The 19181-nt window shown below is 33.6% G+C and overlaps 1 protein-coding gene across 1 annotated transcript in view; it reads left to right on the top strand.

The window, feature by feature from the left end:
• Window positions 1-15212, top strand: part of LOC129807780 (carbonic anhydrase-related protein 10) — a 228803-nt gene extending 213591 nt beyond the window's left edge. Inside the window, exons 9-10 of the mRNA XM_055857262.1 lie at window positions 5247-5424; window positions 11798-15212. Of these exons, the coding sequence (XP_055713237.1) occupies window positions 5247-5424; window positions 11798-11820 (201 nt within the window). The 3' untranslated portion in view covers window positions 11821-15212. The remainder of the gene's footprint in view (window positions 1-5246; window positions 5425-11797) is intronic.
• The last annotated feature ends 3969 nt before the right edge of the window (window positions 15213-19181 follow it).

Raw genomic sequence — 19181 nt, forward strand, 5'->3', positions numbered from 1 at the left:
ATCATATTATTTTTAGACAGAAATGCTCCATTCAACCAGTATTAAAATTTAATTAAGGGAAAGAAGAGGGAAAAACAGACTCCTAATTAATTCCAAGTAAGTGACCAGACATCAAGAATTTCGCTTTAAGAGGCCGTCCTAATAATTTAGCGCCAGCGATAATACCTGCATGTTCCAATCGTATCACTCGAAATCGAAAATCCATTTTAAAGGAAAAAAGTTAAGCAACTTGAAGCTAAATATGATACTTTCTCTGCTAAGACAATAAGGATTTCGAACTTAAAGGCCGTCCTAAAATTTTAGCGCCATCGAAGTTTCCTAATTGTCTCAACAATTAATTTTTTTAATTAAAAGTATCCTTTAAGATATTATCTTGAACAAGAATCATCTCAAAAGCCAATCACCAAGGATCCTATACGATCCATGAGAAATTTAATTGAACAAATAGTCGCGGCTATATTCCCCAGTCATCCCGTCTCAGCACCATTATAATCGGAACAGGTATTTAGCTATTTCGCTGAAAGAAACACCGCGTCCCGTTTTCAAAGCGGAAAGGGGAATCTCAGCCGAATCACAGTTTTGGGGAAAAAGAAAGCCTGAAGGGCCAAGAAAAAACCCCTCCTTCCACCGACACTGCCCTAACTGCCTCGAATAATAAATAAAACCGTTCTATTCGAGATTTACCACCTGTTCCAAGAAATGTGGCTGCCTACAACTGCGGAGACATGGTTAAAAATTCGCGACCATTAAATTCATCCAAGTCAAACAAATTTAAAATTGATGATCGTTTTGAGGTGTTCCAAATATACGTGACGTCGGATGACGTAGGAGGAGACAGAATAAGGTGTTGGCCAGAAAAAGACTGATTGGTATGGCTCTATTGGCAGATACCTAATCAAATCTGCATGTAACAAAAAAATGTCACTACAAATTAATTGCCCATAAGAGACACAAGCGCGCGAAAGTGTCCTAAGAGGGATAAAAAAGGGTTGGATAATCGAAATGGATGAACTAAGTTCGGTTCAGCTTAATGCTGAGTCCATTTAGGTCGATTATCGGCGATCAAATTGAACACCGTAAAGGTGGAGGACTTTGTTTAATTAAAGTCTTTCCAAATTGATCGGTGGCCTACCTAACTAATCCTCCTTTCACGAAAAAGAAAATATTAACAAAAAATTTAATTAAAAATAATTAACTTCTCTGAATTTTGCTCTCCCATATGCTCTCTTACAATTTATAAACTACTTTAATTACATTATAACAATTATTTTTGGAAAGAGTAGAAAAGTTAAATTAATGAACATTACTTTATTTTATAATAAGTGCAAGTCTTTCTTCTGGATTTAGAATGCATGATATTAAAAAAAAATAGAAAATACATTATTTAACCAATTAAGTGAGATATGTCTCATCGTTTACGATGACCAGACCATTCCGCTCAAGAAGAATCAGCATGTACAATGCATACACCCCCCAGCCCGTACACATGACACGAGGAACCCCCTCCCCCACTCGCTCACGAACCATCAGAAGAGAGAGAAGAAGAAGAAGAGATCCCCCCACCAATGCCCTCATTCTAGTAAAAGGTACCGATAAGTCTTTATATTTGAGATCTTAAAATTAAGATCTCAAAAAAAAAGGTAACGTGGTGCGGCATGATAAACCTGGGGGTCAAAAGTTAGCCGATCCAACGTAGAACTGGGCCTATATTCAAGACCTCCAGTCGACTGAGAAATTTTAAGTGTGTTCACGAAGTCCCAAATCAATATACTAAAATTTACTAAAAGTCTTTACTTACTCCCCCGGCTTTAGATGCTCGATCGCAAAGAATTATGGCTTATCTACAGCTTAGGCATTATAAGTTCAATATTTGGAAGTATTCTCCCGACCTAACCAAAATAGCCGTAAAAAAAATTGAGGCGGTAAATTAATTGACATTTTTTTTTAAACACAAAAAAAAACTTATTTCCGTCGGAAAAAATGGGTAGAAAACCCTCAAATGAGACAGCCATTTCTCTTCATTGGAAACAAGAAAAAAAATCCACCCCAGAAATTTATTTGGGACGTATAGATAATTTTCCTCCTGACGAACAGGAAAAGAAATGATTCCACTATCTTAAATTATTTGTCTAATTGTTCTGTTGTTGGAACATTCGACTAAAGTTCTCTGTTTCCAAACAACTTCCCTCAAAAAGGGTAAAAATAACAAGGGAAATGTGGGGAAAAAAATTAAAAATTGAGATCACTCCTATTCCTTTGAAAAGAATTTAAATAAAATCCAGAAAAAGAACACTTGCAAAAGAAAATTTGTGAAAAGTTGAGTTTTATGGAGAAAAAAATATTAAAAAAAAATGAAAATTCTTACTGAAAAATTACGTGAATATTTTACTCTAATTAATTACGCAGAAGGCGTAATAAATACAACGCTCTTCACCACGGACGGCTTATCAATTGTCACCGTTAATCCCTCCAAGAGACACACAGCAAATTGCTCAAAAATGCATAATTACGAGCCCACAAAGATTCCATGGGATAAACAGAAATACTCACGTATTCCATTTGCTCGGGCGCCAAAATGATACGAAAATCATTTTATTTTCCTCTATTCCTTCCACATCTACATCCTTCAAACTCCTGTCCCTACACTATCCTCTCCCTATTCCCAGCTCTTCCTTCCTTCCATGGTCCTTCCGATGGGGGCAGGGACTATGTCCCACGCTCCCCTGTGCCCTCCGGTGAGGACACTCCATCGGTGGTTGGGTTGCCTGGGATTTAGGGAGTCTTAAAGAATGTCCAGGCAGCTCTGAAGTATTGGGCTGGGCTTGTGGAGGCTCTTGGTGGTGGCTACGGTGGTGGAGGAGACCGAGTGGAGATGTGTACTCCACAAAGGTCCGTGGTGGAAGAGACCGAGCTGAACAAATTTTCCTTTCAGCACTCTTCCAAATCCCTCCACTTCTCTTCGCTTTGGGCGACATCGTCTCCTCGTCACACAAACACCTCCAATACACTCCGAAAAATTGTTGCACACGCAACAGAATCACTACTTGGATCGCTTTGGTATCGACTCCGAAAAATATTCTGAAATGCCGGGGGATCGATGAACGTGGGCTGCTAATCTAAGCCGATCTCACCACTAGAAACCGGTTTTCAAACCATCTCGAAAATAGGACGATTAACAGATTTTTCAAAAACCGGTTAATTGTTGGAATCACTACTTGGATCGTTTTGGTATCGCACTCGAAAACTATTCTGAAACACCGAAAGATCGACGAGCGTGCGCTGGTAATCTAAACCGGTTTCACCACTAGAAACCGGTTTTCAAACCATTTCGAGAAAACGGCGGTTGACCGATTTTTTAAAACCCGGTTAGTCGTTGGAATCACTACTTGGATCATTTTGATATCTACTCCGAAAACTATTTTGAAATACCGAAAGATCGACGAGCGTGGACTGGTAATCTAAACCGGTTTCACCACTAGAAACCGGTTTTAAAATCATCTCGAGAACAGGGCGGTTCACCGATTTTTCAAAAATCGGTTAATCGTTGTTGAAATTACTCTTTGGAAAGTTTTGGTATCGACGCCGAAAAATATTCTGAAATGCCGGAGGATCGATGAACGTGGGCTTCCAATCTAAACTGATTTCACCACTAGAAACCGGTTTTGAAATCATCTCGAGAATAGGCCGGTTAATCGATTTTTCAAAAACCGATTAATAGTTGGAATCGCTACTTGGATCGTTGTGGTATCGACTCCGAAAAATATTCTGAAATTCCGGAGGATCGATGAACGTGGGTTAGTAATATAAACCGATTTCACCACTAGAAATCGGTTTTCAAACCATCTCGAGAATAGGGCGGTTAACCGATTTTTCGAAAACCGGTTAGTCGTTGGAATCACTACTTGGATCGTTTTGGTTTCGACTCCGAAAACTATTCTGAAATACCGGACGATCAATGAACGTGGGCTCCTAATCTAAACTGATTTCACCACTAGAAACCGATTTTGAAATCATCTCGAGAATAGGGCGGTTAACCGATTTTTCAAAAAGCGGTTAATCGTTGGAATCATAACTTGAGTCGTTTTGGTATCGACCCCGAAAACCATTCTGAAATGCCGGGCCGGAAGATTAACAGGCGTAGGCTGCTAGTCTAAACCAATTTCACCACTAGAAACGGGTTATAAAATCATCTCGAGAATAGAATGGCTAACCTGTTTTTCAAAACCCGGTTAGATGTTGTTGGAATCAGTATTCGGGTAGTTTTGATATCGACTCCGAAAAATATTCTGAAATACCTGAACATCGACGGTCGTAGGCTGCTAATCTGTGTGTTTTAAGTCCGTGACCCCGTTAGGGATATCCGAATAAAAATGAGTGAAAGTATAAGGCATGACCTAATGTTTTATTAATTCGGTTCTTATAGACACCGCCCACTATCTCAGTTGCAGAGTTTCCCTTTTGAAGCTATGTCGAAATGTTATCTGCTACATTTTATTATTGAAAATAAAAAATTTCTTCAACAAATATTTATTTAGTTAAAAAGAACAAGCAAATTCAATTTTAAAATGAAAAATTGCATCAATCTGTAATAATTTCCGCAAACTTTCAGCTAAATTTGTTCTCATGCATACTTTGCTTTTCAGTCCAATTCAGTAAGGAGAAAAAATTGAAATTGCACCCACAGCCTAGGAAAAAAAAGGAGTATAGAGCTTTCAGCGGAAGTACCAAAAGCACATGTTAGAACTTTTAGGCACATATTGAGGAGAATTTGAAGGATGGAAGAAAAGGAACAAAATGCAAACACTGGATAATACCTTCAAAGGACATTTTTTAATTAATTCTTGCATGAGGGATACCACTGAATTTTTTTTTCTACATGAACAGAAAGGAAATTTGTTCAACAGAAAACTAAAAATGCAAAAAAAAACTATTTCAAAATTCACAAAAAGACTCTTCCATATGAATAATTGATGCAGAAAATATTACATTTTATCCCAAATGTGTTGGCTTGAAATAAAAAAAAAAACAGAGAGACTACTGACGATGGCATTTTTCCACTCTGAAAATCACACAGCAATTAATACCGATTTTTCCACAGACTTCTTTTCCGGATTGATCCTTTTCTCATTTGTGGTTCTTTTTTTTGCCGAGAAATTCCAATCAGATTGTCCTGAATAATGGAGAGGATAATGATCTAAATTTCAACTAAAGCAAAATGTAAAACTCTTTTCCCAACGCCTTTTCAGCTGCACGCCCTGCGACGCCTCATGCAGGGTGGGCCTGATCACCCTAAGGCTCCGCTGGGGAATAACTTTCGACCCCCACAGCCACTCCTCCATCGGCCCGTTCGTACAAACATTGATTTTCGCAGCAAACAAAATGGGAAAGCATGCCCCAGCATGTACCGGGATGTTCACTACAAAGGTAACGACTATCCCCCTCTGTTCACATATTGCAAATGCAATTTACATAATTATTTATTTGCACCCCTCATTCGGCGGGTTGGCTCCCGCGGTGGGAGGCCCAGGCGGAGGTGTAGGCCGCACATCTGCCAAAACGGCGATTCGTGGCTTGTATGAATGATTCTCACGGGAAATTATTTAAATTAATTGTAAATAGCAGACTCATTGGATGAAGGATTATGATTTTTTGAAGTCAAATTTTCAATTAAAATGGCAAAAGCGCGCTACTTTCGGACGACTGAAGCTTCGGACAAATCAATTTTCTCTATGTTATTACTGAATTTCGATTAAATTCATGGCTTTTTTTCAAGAAATTTGAGCCATTGGCATTGGACTAGCTATTTAAATTTTATTTTATAATGGGTCAAATCTTTCAACAACATATTGAAAAAAATAGCTGTTCGAAGCTTGAGGCGTGCGAAGGCAGCGTGCTTTCGCGTATTTGTTTTTGCCTTTATTCAGAGATTAAAAATATTACGGTTTTAAAAGTAATAATCTTGAAGTATTCAATTGTTTCTATTATTCACTGTCACAATGAGTAAAGCATTATGCGTTGATACTAAAATATCAGAATCTTTTAAACATTTTAATATTTTAAGATCTGTGATTGCGGTGTAATTAAACATTTAATTACACATACATAAAAGTTTCTGTTTTAATTGAAATTAATCAAGAAAAATTATTGATCATGATTGGAAGTAGGGTAAGTGTGCCAAATTCCGGCCAGCTTGAAATTCCGACCACCTTTTTTGTTGCTCGAATTTCCAAAAAATCATAGTTTTTGCATACTCTAGAGATTATACAATGCAAAAGAATAACAAAAAATGTAGCTTCGACAAACGAGATGACGTGAAAAAGACATTGAAAGAATCCCAAAGGGCAAGGAACTATGATAATAAAGGTGGCCGAAATAGGCCACCAAAGTCATGTTTACATTTCTATTCATTTTAAAATGTATTAAGAATGATTTTAGGGTAAATAATAACGATAAACTGTATACAAGGTTCCAAACAACACTCCTTAAGAAGAAGGAATAAAAAATCAATTTGTATTAAAAATGTTACATTTCACACTTGAGACTTTGGTGCTTGCGTGCAACTATGCCGAAATTTGACACACTTACCCTACTTGTACTAATCTGATTGTCATGTTAGTTTAATAGGATGTTTTATTTTTTTACAGCTAAAGATTTTAATTTTTTTATTTAATTTTGACAAAAAAAATTGAAAAGCTTTAGGAGACAAATGTATCTGAGTTTTTTTTTTTGAAAGAGTAAGAGGTTAGATTAGAATTTTATTTGATTGAATTTTACTGAATTGAAAAGGTGTGGAAGCATCATTACTAATTAAGATTTAATAATTTGAATGATTTATTCCTCCGGAATACCTTTTAGATCAGGAAAATCTTCTGAAGTCGAAATTCGAATTCTTTTCCTTCTCATACGTTTTGAATATGACTATCTCATTCTTTCGCACTCTTCTTCTTCTTTTAGACATAACAACAAATTAAATTTAGCCCAACCGAATTTGTAGTATGAAAGAATGAGATAGACATACGGAAAACGTATGAGAAAAAAATTCGATTTTCAATTTCAGGGAATTTTCCTGATCTAAAAGGTGTACCGGAGCCATTAATTTTATTTACTTGAAATCCAAATTCACATCCCTCCTTTCACAAACCTTTTCCATAGGTCTATCCTACTCTTCTTCTTTTTCTTTTAAACGTCTCAACAAATTCAAACTCGTTCAATTCAAATTTGAGTGAAAAAGTATAAGACAGTTATTTTCAAAATGTTTAAGATTTAAAGGGATATGAATTTTAATTTCAATAAATTTTCCTAATCTAAAAGATGTGCCCGGGAGCATAACAGATCAATTTCAATTTAATGTGCCATCGAATATACCCTTACCCTTTAGATCGATTAAAGTTTATAAAATCAAAATTTCTATTCTTTCCTTTCTAAAAAAATATTTTGTATGTATCTATTCAACTATTTTGCACACAAATCCAAATTCAATTTATTGTGATATCGTCGGTTGCATCGAATGCTGTCGTATCTGCTTTTGTTTTTTGTGTACATTTGGTGTAAGCTTACGATACAGACATCACTTTTTGCATGAGATGGTGAGATAAAAGAAATGCATATGCGACAGTGATAGATGCAATCTACGATATACACAGTGTTGTGTGATATTAAAAACAAAGAAAAAGAAAAGACTAAAAAGAAAAAAAGGAAAAAGAATGAAAAATAAAAGGATGGGAATTTTGATTTCATAAAATTTTCCCGATCTTAAAAGTGTGCCAAAAGTATTAATGACCGAATTTAAATTTTTCTTTGCTTTCGCCGTTAAAAATTTATCACAAAAACTTAAAAATTGGATATTTTCAAAATTTGAAATTTTGAAATATGGAGAAACAGACAAAGAATTTGCCAAACTTTTGTTTTCTTAATTTTGTGGAATATTTTCAGACAGTTGTTAATGGTGCAAACCGGTATATCGGAAGCATTTCGTTTCTTTTGATCAACATAATTATTTAAAATAAACAATCAAAATCAAAAATATTCGAAAGAGTAATTTTGAACAAAACCTAATATTGAATTTTCAAATTTATTCGCTATTTCATATAAGTAAAAGAGAGAGAACACGAAAAAGTGCTCCTATTTTTTATCCTACTGAGGATCGAAAGCCTTGGATAAAATTAAATCTTTTTGGTTTTTAGAAAAAGATAATCCTCTGATGAACGTAATTTTCCTTATAATTAAATAAATATTAACCCATCAACAAATATATAATGATTTCTTTATCTTTTTGTTTTTCGAAATAATCCATTTAAAGAAAATATAATACATATTTTTAAAATCTTAACGTTATAATGAGGAATATAGTTATTAAATTTTGAAAAAATACGATTAACTTCTTATCGTGATACCGGTAACATTTTTAAGTGGAAAAAATGTATCAAACATTTATTCATGTTAATTTTACACCTTTTCATGGGTGGAAATAACATGGAAAAGGATACCCTTAACGCCTAATAAACCTAAAAATTGTAATATTTACACAGATTTCGGATCAACACCCTAGCCTAAAAGTAACTTTTCCGAAATGTGAAACTTTTTTCGTATTTCTGTTAGTGTGTAACATAGGGGAAACTGAGGCACCACCAAACACGGGGTAGCTCCAAACACTAATTTTTATTTCTCAACTACTTGGATTATTTCGACCATTTCTTCAGTGGACAAGTATCCCTATAGTGCCTATAAATTCATATAAATCTTGCCCTCTGAAGTCGAATATTTGATTAAAAATTGCAGTGTATGGTGCCAGTGCAGTGCACCGTGCCACCACATGTTTGGTGGTGCCTAGGTTTCCCCTATTTTTTTTTCAATATAGGAATAGGAAAAAACTCACATATTTAAAAGGATATGTTAGGAAAGCGTATTATCCTAATTTAATGATTTATATATTTCATATTTTACATAAATATAGGAGAAAGTGGGGCAATTTCATGCATCTGATTTTTTTTAATATTCAAATGTTAAAAGAATATAAATAATTTTCAAGCTAATTATGTGCCACTAGTTTCTCTTGAGTATTAACTATCTGATAATACACAGAATTTTCGCTCATTTCTTTAAAATTTATTTTCGAAAGTAATGCATGCGTGAAACTAGCCCACACTCCCCTATATGTCTTTAAAAATGATAATAGAGGTTTCGTCGCTTGGATTAGCAATTGCCGAAATTTATTTGTTAACAAAATAAGTCATTTTTGCATACTCTGAGTATTATTACAGAGGTCCCGGGATTATGTATATTTTCGGGACTAAAGAAAATCGCGCGAAATGGCTTTATGCATATAGAAAATTTCCACCTCCAGGAGATTTCTTTTGAATAAGTTACAAGAACACCGTAAATATATATTTGGCGCCAATTTCTCATGCCATTTTCAGAGCCTTCAGAGCCGTCGATTTATAAGAAGTTGTTTTCTAATTAACCGACTAAAAAAATTGCATACATTTCAGTAGAGGGATGACAATAGCTCTGAAAAATGCGACCAGTTTTAGTATAATTTTTTTCCCTGTTTTCGTACACATTTCACGAGATATCTTCAAACCTACGTAGGTTGCCAATTTAGGGTTTTTGGTTGCCTATTCTATATTAAATAGGCTTTTGTTTTGTATTTGTATTATTTGCCAATTCATTCTACAATGACAGAAAACAGCTAATAAACTGAAAAGTTTTTTCGGCACGCTAGAAACCTATGGGAAATATAGGAAATGTCATGCCCCTGCATTTCATGGTATTTTAAAAATGATTTCACAAATTAGCTCCTAGTGGTAGGCAAAGATGCTTAGATATGCTTGCATAATTCCATCTATGCATAATACCGATATGCATAATCCCGGGACCCACTGTATATTGTTTCACGAAATTGTCAGCATAGCAGTTGGATCAGAAACTGTGCTAGGGTAACTACTGTACCAAATTTCGGCATAGAGCAAACTGGGGCACCAATAAACACGGGGTAGCACCAAATACTAATTTTTATTTCTAAACTATTTAGACTATCTCGACCATTTCTTCAGTGGACAAGCATCCCTATAAAATGCCTAAACATTTCTATAAGTCTTGTCCTCTGAAGTCGAATATCCTGTTAAAAAATTGCACTGTTTGGTGCTACCCGTGTTTGGTGGTGCCCCAGTGTCCCCTGGTTGCATACAAGCGCCAAAGTCTTATCATTGAAATGTAATATTTTTAAAACAAATTGACTTTTTTGCTAGTTACTTTTTAAGAAGTGTTGCTTGAAACCTTATAGATAGATTATCGTCTTTGTTTTCTCTAAAATTATTCTTAGTAAGGGAAAGTGCCCATGCTTTGCACGGTTCAAAGCTTCATAATGAATAAAGTTTTCCTATATTTTTCAATAAATGTGACTCATCGCATTCATATTTAAAAAATTAGAGGAAAGTGCCCTGTTTTCAAAAACAATTGTGGAGTCACGTTTATACATAGAAAAAATTTTAAACATTATGAAACTTAGGAGCGTGCAAAGCATGGGCACTTTCCCCTACATTGTAAAATGAATAAAAATATAGACATAGCTTTGGGTAATATTTCAGCCACCCTGATTCTTATAATTCCTTGCGCTTTTGGAATTTGTCTAAAGTCTTCTTCATATTATCTCGTTCGCCGAAGTGATATTTCTTTTTTTTTGCATTGTATAATGTCCAGAGTGTACAAATACTAAAAATTCATGGCAATTTGAGGAATAAAAGAAGTGGCCGAAATTTGGTACAGTTCCCCTAACTGCAATTACAGTCGAGTTCCTCAAATTTGAACCACGGTTGAGTTCAAAATGTAATATTTCAGGTTATGTGAAGAAAGTTTTGCGTGGAGTCTGAATTAGAACCATTTTCCCTTTTGTTTCCTTAATATTATCGTATTATATTAACTTCCTCAATAAATTCCATTTCTTTAACAATAAATTGCATTGATATATTCCCTAAAGTTATCTTTCTTAATTTAGGGAAAGTGCATTTCACATGAATTCCATTACGTTTTTGAAAATATCGTTCAAATTTGAGGAGTGAAATATCTCGTCTACACCCCCCAAATGTTGTAATTTGAGCAACTCTACTGTACTTTGTGTCTGTTAACAAATGAATTACAGATATAAGATATTTGATGAAGATACGACAATTGTTTATTGAAGGCACGATGACGAATTCATTCAACAATTAAGTTTTTGCTAAAAAAAATAGTTTTAGAAACAATAATTTCAGTCTCTGCAACCGTTAAAGGCTAGTTGAATATAAGTTTAGATCCTCCTGTCGCCACTTCGGCCTACATCTCCGGGGCAAAAACTCTATGATGGGAGAGTTTGCGAAAGCTTTTTGGTGGATGGTGCATGAGGGTGACTCCTCCAGTGTTATTAATTTAAACTTTGTGATTTATTATTGTTGCAATAATGCATGAAATATTATTGGCCTTTCCAACTTGTACTTCCACATATGAACTCAAAGAACAAATAACACCTTTAGCTTCCCCAATTATTCAAAGTCACTTTTGGTTGCTTCTTCCTGTTAACTTTTGCCTTTTTTCACATTTTCCTCTCTTGCCTTTACTCCTCTTCAAACAATATTGAATTAAATGTTTGTTCTCCATTTTCGCGAAAACTTTACTCATTACGCGCCAACATTCGAAATTATTTATATTAATGTTGGTAGATGTTATATATGCAGATCTACGGTACAAGTTGGCGCAAAGGAGATACTGAAGAATACCAACAAGAAAAAAAAGAAGTTAAAGTTATTTTCTTTTCTGCATACAGCTAACAGTTGGAGGCAACACTGAAGTTGTGTACTTCTCATCCTCATCATCGTTATCGTCACGGTGAAAATCCCTAAATGGTACCAAGAGGACACATTCTCGAGTGTTTGTTGTGCACCAAAGAAACGACAAGAAAGCGAGACATGAAAGCCAAATAAGAATTCTTCAACTTTTGGAGAATTTCCTTCCTTGTTCTGCGTTTTTAGTCCCCCCCCCAAAAGCCTCCTCTTCCCCCCCAGAAGTTGCCAGAGAGTGAAAGACATGAGAAAGAAGTAATATAAGGCAGAAAGTTTCAAAAAGAAAAAAAGTCAAAGGGCCACCTAATGTCAAGTGATTTTGCAATTTAATTGATGAGAAAAGCTCCTGCAAAGAGGTATGAAAATTTCCAATGATTTTTTTCCCTTCTTGCGAAGGAGGAAATGCAAGTGGAATAATTTTGATGGGTTAAGAAAAAAGGAAAGTTGGATTAAATTCTTCTGTAAATATTAGTGTAATTAAAGCAAAGTGGTTAAGATAGAAAAAGAAAAGAATATCTTTCCAGCTGAAGAATTCTCTGAAGATATTTATTAAGTAAAATTTTGTAGTTTTACCAGCTGCTACAATATACATATAGCTACTTAATTAGAGGACTAAGGTAACGAGAGATTTAATCAATTAATACTATGGGTTAATCCAGTTACAAGATGTATGAAAAATCAGCAGAATTAATGTAAATGATTGTATTTACATATTTTGAAAGTGGTGCCCTACAGTTTAACTGGAGCTATCTCAATCTGTGTGAGGCATAGGGGAAACAGGGGCACCGCCAAATACGGGGAAGCACCAAACACTAATTGTTATAGTCTTGTCCTCTGAAGTCGAATATCCCATTAAAAACTCGCAGTGTTTGGTGCTACCCCGTGTTTGGTGGTGCACCAGTTTCCCCTATTAGTATTTCTTCGAAGCTCTAATTTATGATGAAGTTTTTTGCGGTTTTTTTTTATATTTTCAAGAATTCTTTTCTCATATCCACAAGTTCCTGGTTTACTACAATAAGTTTTTAGTACTTTTTATCTAAATTTTAGTACAAAGATGAGATCTTGTTACGAAATAAACTATCTGTTTTTTTTTGTTTTTTAATTTAAATAGACAAAAATACGGAAAGAAATTATGGTACAAAATTGATTAAGTGTCTGATAGTAAGTTAGTACAGTCATGTGCTAAATGGTTTAGAGTTTATAAATAATTTGAGTCAACACCTGAAGAGCAAATTTAGACCACATCAGTGCTAAATGCCTCTTAGCTTTCATATTCCTATAAATGAATTCGAAAAGATACCGAAGATATGGACGACTTTGTCCCTTGCTGTTTGTAAGTCTTTCTTTAATTCTTTATTTTGTTAACATATTAAACTTTTAAAAAACTGCATAAAAATAATTTCATCCATCCCCCACGGCTTTCACTTTAAATAAATATTTTTATAGAGTAAATTTGAAAGCTAAGCAAATAAAAGGAACGAAACACCCGCATCTGTGGTATACAAAATTTAAAATATTTAGCACAGCACTGTACTAAATTGGATCATCATGAGGTTTCACGAGTTTTCCAAGATAAATGTTTTCAAAAAGGAAAAAAAAAACAAATTACAAAGTTTACAGATGTACACTTTAGCAGAACTTGACGAAATTCATTATGACACAATTTAGTATAGATCTGTACTAAATGTTTTGTACTTCAAATCACTTTGAATAAATAAATACGTAAAGATATTTGAAGCACAAAACATTTAGGAAGTATACTTGCAATAAACATATTCAGAATTTATTTATTGACATGGATATAAAAGAAGAATGTTCAAAGCGATTAGCACATGTTTGTACTAAACACACACAACTCATAATTTCTCAATTGCTGCGACGAAAATATTTATAAAGAATAAGGAATATAAGGTTGGCAAATATGTCCTTCTGAGTAAATTTTAGAGAAGTTTCGTATAACCCAATTTAGTACAGTCTTGTGCTAAATGTTTTGCATTTTTTCAGGAAAATTGATATTAGGAAATATAAATGGAATAATTTGATATCATACATTTTATTGGAATGTTTTATTTGCATTTTATATTTTATATACAACCTTATCTGTACTAAAAAAAATAGTCTAATGTACTTTTAAATAATCTAACTTTTAAAATTAATTTTAGTTGAACAGTTTTTAATTAACAAAATTACTAATTAGGGAAGAATGCTTGATTTTCCAAGTTTTGGTTTTTCTGCTGGAATAGAAGAATTCTTTTATCAGTATTTTCAAAATGTATTTTTTCCAAAAATAAAATATTGAATTAAGTTTAAAATTGTGCTCCTTAAATATTCTATACGAAATTTGAGAATTCAGGAGCCACGAAAAATTTAGTACTTAAAGTATATTATCAATAAATTCTTATTATTCATTTTTATGTTTCGAATATTTTTTTAGTACAGGTTTGTACTAAACACAATTTCAATTTCAATTCCTCCAACCCTTTAATTTAGTACACAATTAGTACAGTTCTCACAGTCCATGATATTCATGCTTTTTGGGAATGTATTTGCTAAAAAAAAACCCTTTAATAATTTTCGATTTTCATAATATCAATTGAAATTGAATCATAAAAGAACCGTAAATAAACTGATTTAGTACATGCATGTACTAAATTTTAATTGGAGCTTCCAAGAGATAAAGTTAGTTTTTTTTACAGAAAAAAATAATAAATGTGTAACGTTATCCAGACGAAGCTCTTCTCTTTTGCCATTAGTAAATAAAAAAATAGTTGGATGTAACAGACTCATAATTTACGTTAAAAGGCAAATTTATTTCCAAAACAACTGGATTAACCCATTGTGTACAAGAAAGAAGTGAATGAACAGCATAAAGTACATAATGATGAAAGGAATTTGTATGAAAAATGTTAGCAATTAAAATGAAATCAAACAATAAAATCAGCCCGAAAGAAGAAAGGGGAAAAGTGAACAAAACTGAACGTATGTTTAAGATACAATTTGTAGTATAACTATATAAAAAATAAAATTGATAAAAAACATATCATATTTTCCATAAAAGAGAACAGACAAAAGCCGTAATTATTACAAAAAAAAACTAAAGGACAAAATAGCTTGAAAATTCCAAAAAAAAAGATTCATAAATTAAGTGTTGCTTTCCGTAGAAAATCCATCATATCGTCAAGAAAATACTATCATAGAAAACTTTAAGTAGGACTTAGATGAGATTAACTATATTCCACCAAGAATAAAAGAAACTGAGAGAAGAGATAAAAGTGGAATTGCCCACTATACCTAACATATCCTGTTTTCTTTTGTAAAGCTAAGTATAATACTTAAGAAAATGGAATAAAAAAAAACAATGAGAGGCTTCCAGATTATAAAAAATTTGTACGATAGAAAGACATAAAACCGAATGAAAAAAATCCCATTGTTAAATAAATTGAACGAAAAAAGAAGTGCATATCGTAAATCTCTCCTAAATTTGGCTTCTAAACTGACCTCATGAACTAAACCAAACTATTAAAATCAAGTTCATTTGAAAAAAAAAATCTCTATATACATATATGATTCCTCTTTTTCATGATAAAACGCTAAAATGCCTTTTGATATTTAGAGAAGATTGATGAAAGAACAAAAAAAATGTATTGAAAATGTCTCAGCGAGACGAGAAAATTGCTCGACTCTTAAAAATTTCCCAACGAAGAAAACAAGCCAGAATAGATGTTAAAAAAAATTGTAATGATATGAATGGAAAGAAAACCCTAAAAGAAAAAAGAGTAAAAAAGAAAAAAAATATGCTGAAACTATTTCAATTAGAGAAATTTTTGTTAAAGAAAAAATTTCTACAAGAATTGTTTCTGTTTTATCTGTGAATAATAAAGAAGAATGAAGTATTAAAGAGAAACTTTTGGACAGTGTTTTCTATTCTTGAAACTTTCAGCCGTAATTTCACCCGATTTTAGCTCCAATCCCTGAAGGCTTTTCATGCTTATTCTCCTATAACTTTAAAATGATGCCGTACCTGCAAATTGTATGTGTGATGGTAATAAAAGCACACAAGAGACACTAGAGGTGACAACATTATAGATAAATGATTTAGAATCTTCATATTTTCTTGCTATATACGTCTACCACGCTCAATGGATCATTTATGTATCTTTAGCTCATCGTCGGCTTATCAATTTCATTGCTACTACCCAAGTAGCACCTCATGACCATTTTAGGTCATTAAGACGTCATTTGAAGGTTTTTAATCCCACGCCAACAGTAGGGGAAAGTACTCTTCCTTCGAACGTTTATGCCTTCGAATAATTTCTTTTATTTTTTCTGAGAGACTTACATAAATTATCACATAATTATCAATAATTGATAATAAGCTAACTAATATTTAACCCTCTAACAGTGTTTTCTTTAATACGCGAAAAAAAGTTCTAAAACAATGTTTTCTAGGATAATTATGATCCAATAAAGTCGAAAAAACCATCCATTCTTCATTATCTCTTTTAGTTTAGGCGCTAGGTGAGAAAATATAAAAATTTTCTGAAACTTTTTTTGATTCTAAAATTCATATTTTTAGTTTTTTTCAATTTTTTAAATAAAATATACAAAGTAGAATGACATATCTTTCAGTAAAAAATAAATTTATTTTAGTCAGATAACATTAAATCGATATTTTTATGGAAATTAGAAATGAGTTTTTTTGCACTATTATTTTTTGTTGCTTTTTCTCTGACCTGTCACACAAAACTGGGAATAGCAACAAAACGAAGAGTCAGAATGAGTTCAAACTTTCAAGAGATGTTTATAAGACTATTACGGAGGACACTATAGCACTTTTAAATAAATAAAACCTTTATTGTCGCTGTAAATATAATTTTTGTGAAGACCGCCTGGAGGCGGTCTTACCCGTTAGAGGGTTAATAGAAATGTGTAAGTCTCTTAGGAAAAATAAGAGAAAATTCACATTATTCGAAGGCATGAACGTTCGAAAGTAGAGTACTTTCCCCTATGACTTAAATTCTCCTACTTTGCAAGTAATTAAAATGGATGTAAGCTTACTAACGAAGTGCCGACGTCACGGTGACCATTAATTATGACGACCTTTGCAACCATCAATACTAATAACCAGATAGTCCATTTTGAAAAGAAAGTCTGACGTATTTCTTTTTTACAATTCCCTATTTACAGTCAATGACTTTCAAATACCTCAGATACGACTGTCACTACGTCAGTCTTCCTTAAATTTTGCTGTAACAGCTTAGGAAGTATTTTCTCTAAAATTTCTGTAAATAAACTAAATAAGTGATCTAGGTGTAGCGGTTCCGAAAGAATATAACCGGTCCATAAACAACCTTTAATCGTAATCTTAATCGAAGGAAAAGGGGAAAGAACGTCTCTAGAAAAATAAACTTAAAAACTTGTTCTCTGGCTCGTAGTATCCGCTGGGAGTGGAGCGATGGTTTTATGGAAAGAGTTCTTAATTTGTTACTAACAGCATACGTCTGCGTCTGCAGCCGACTTCACAGTTGATATCCTTTGGAAATTGGTAAGAAAATTGGTTCACTGACAATGGTATGCCATACTTTTGAGAATATGCGTACGTGAGGTAAAACAAGTAACCCATAGCCGCGGAAGTAAGTACAATATTAGTAAGTACGATGGATTAGTACAACACACCATAAAACAAGAACTTTTCCATTGAGTTCGCAGATATATAACGAGATCGTTAACAGGTAAGTTCTTCTCCACAAAGTACATTAAAATTAAAAATTGTCTTACCAGCAACCCCCTCTATTTTAAACGAAATCTTTAAAAGATGATTTTCAGAGAGCTTTTTACACAGATCAAAAATCCCTAACACTAATTTTACAGTCTACTTATACTGAATTAACTCATTAACCTAAAACTAAGCTTTAAGTTTTTAATCGGTCTTAAGAAGCTCTGAATTCTTTAAAAGGAATCTATAAATATTAAAGTAGAATAAAGCGCCGTACCTTCGGATGATTTAAGCTTTGGACAAATCAACTTAGGTCCTAACAAAAGGTCATAGCCTAAGGTCCTTGACACACTTACGACTAAAGCCGACAGACGGCTTAGTGGAAAATGATAGAAATGTGGTTAAATCATTATTTCGAATATGATTACGCCAGGCCGTTTCTCGGCTAATCCTCAAGTCTGTCAAGGCCCTAATGCCCTAGACACACTTACGAATTAAGCCAAGAGACGGCTTAGTGGAAAATAATGGAAATGCACTTTAACCATTATTTCTAATATAATTACGCTAAGCCGTCTCTCGGCTAATCCTCAGGTCTGTCGAGGGCCTAAGTGGACTAAGTCGTCCGAAGGAACAGTATTTCCCCTAACAATTTTCTTTAAATATTTACGTAAAAACACAAGAAATTTGAAAATTGCGTATTCATTATATAGGATTTAATAGACCTTTCTTTTCAGATTGTTCACTCTGAGAATCAGAGTTGAAGGTGTTAGTATGTTGTTGAAGGAAATTTTCGAGCAATGATTAAATTAATTATTATGAGCTTCATAAAATTAATTCATAAAATTATTGAGAGTACTTACATCTTCCTGAACTGGTTGAAGATCGGCAGGCGTAGGCTGCTAACCTTAAAGAAAGAAATTAGTATACTTGTGAGGTCCTATAAAATTTATAATTTATTTAACTGGTAGTTAAGTAGTTTAGGGCCTCGAGTGGGTCAGTGGATAGAGTAGTAGCTCTATGACTGCGAGGTCTGGGGTTCAAAGCTGAGCAGCAGCAGAAAAAGATTTCTCATGCCATATCGGCTTTGAATTCGTCCAGTGAATGAATGAATAGTAATGTCAATGGTGCATATTGACAAAAAAGTGAACCACCTAAACAATAGAGGCTGGTACGAGAACGAGTTTCGATGTGAAAGTGGTACTTCAATCGATACAAATATTCGCTGTCACTGATCCCAAACACACACCGAGAAGGGATGCTGTGATATAGTAACGGCACTGATTGTCCACACAGAACTGCGATATAGAGCGGCTACCCGTATCGGGGGATAAGATAGAATAGGAGTGGGGAAGCATAAGGGGCCCAATTGGTGGCCTGGATGCATCGGAATATCCGAAATGGAGAACTGACCCCTGGCAAAATCTTATCTTAACTGGTAGTTTTATAAAGTCTTAAATTTTAAGTATTATATATCCAATTACATCTAAAAAGATAAAACTGTTTCAGATATTAGATCGTAAATTTGATTTAAAGACCATTTTATCATAAATGAGCTAAAAACTAACCTAAAATTTAGTACGATATATCCCATTCTTTTCGATTAAAATAAAATGTGTTTAATAAAGAATTAAATTGCGTATATTTACTAGACT

Source organism: Phlebotomus papatasi, chromosome 3 (genome assembly GCF_024763615.1).
Source record: "Phlebotomus papatasi isolate M1 chromosome 3, Ppap_2.1, whole genome shotgun sequence".
Lineage (NCBI taxonomy): Eukaryota > Metazoa > Arthropoda > Insecta > Diptera > Psychodidae > Phlebotomus > Phlebotomus papatasi.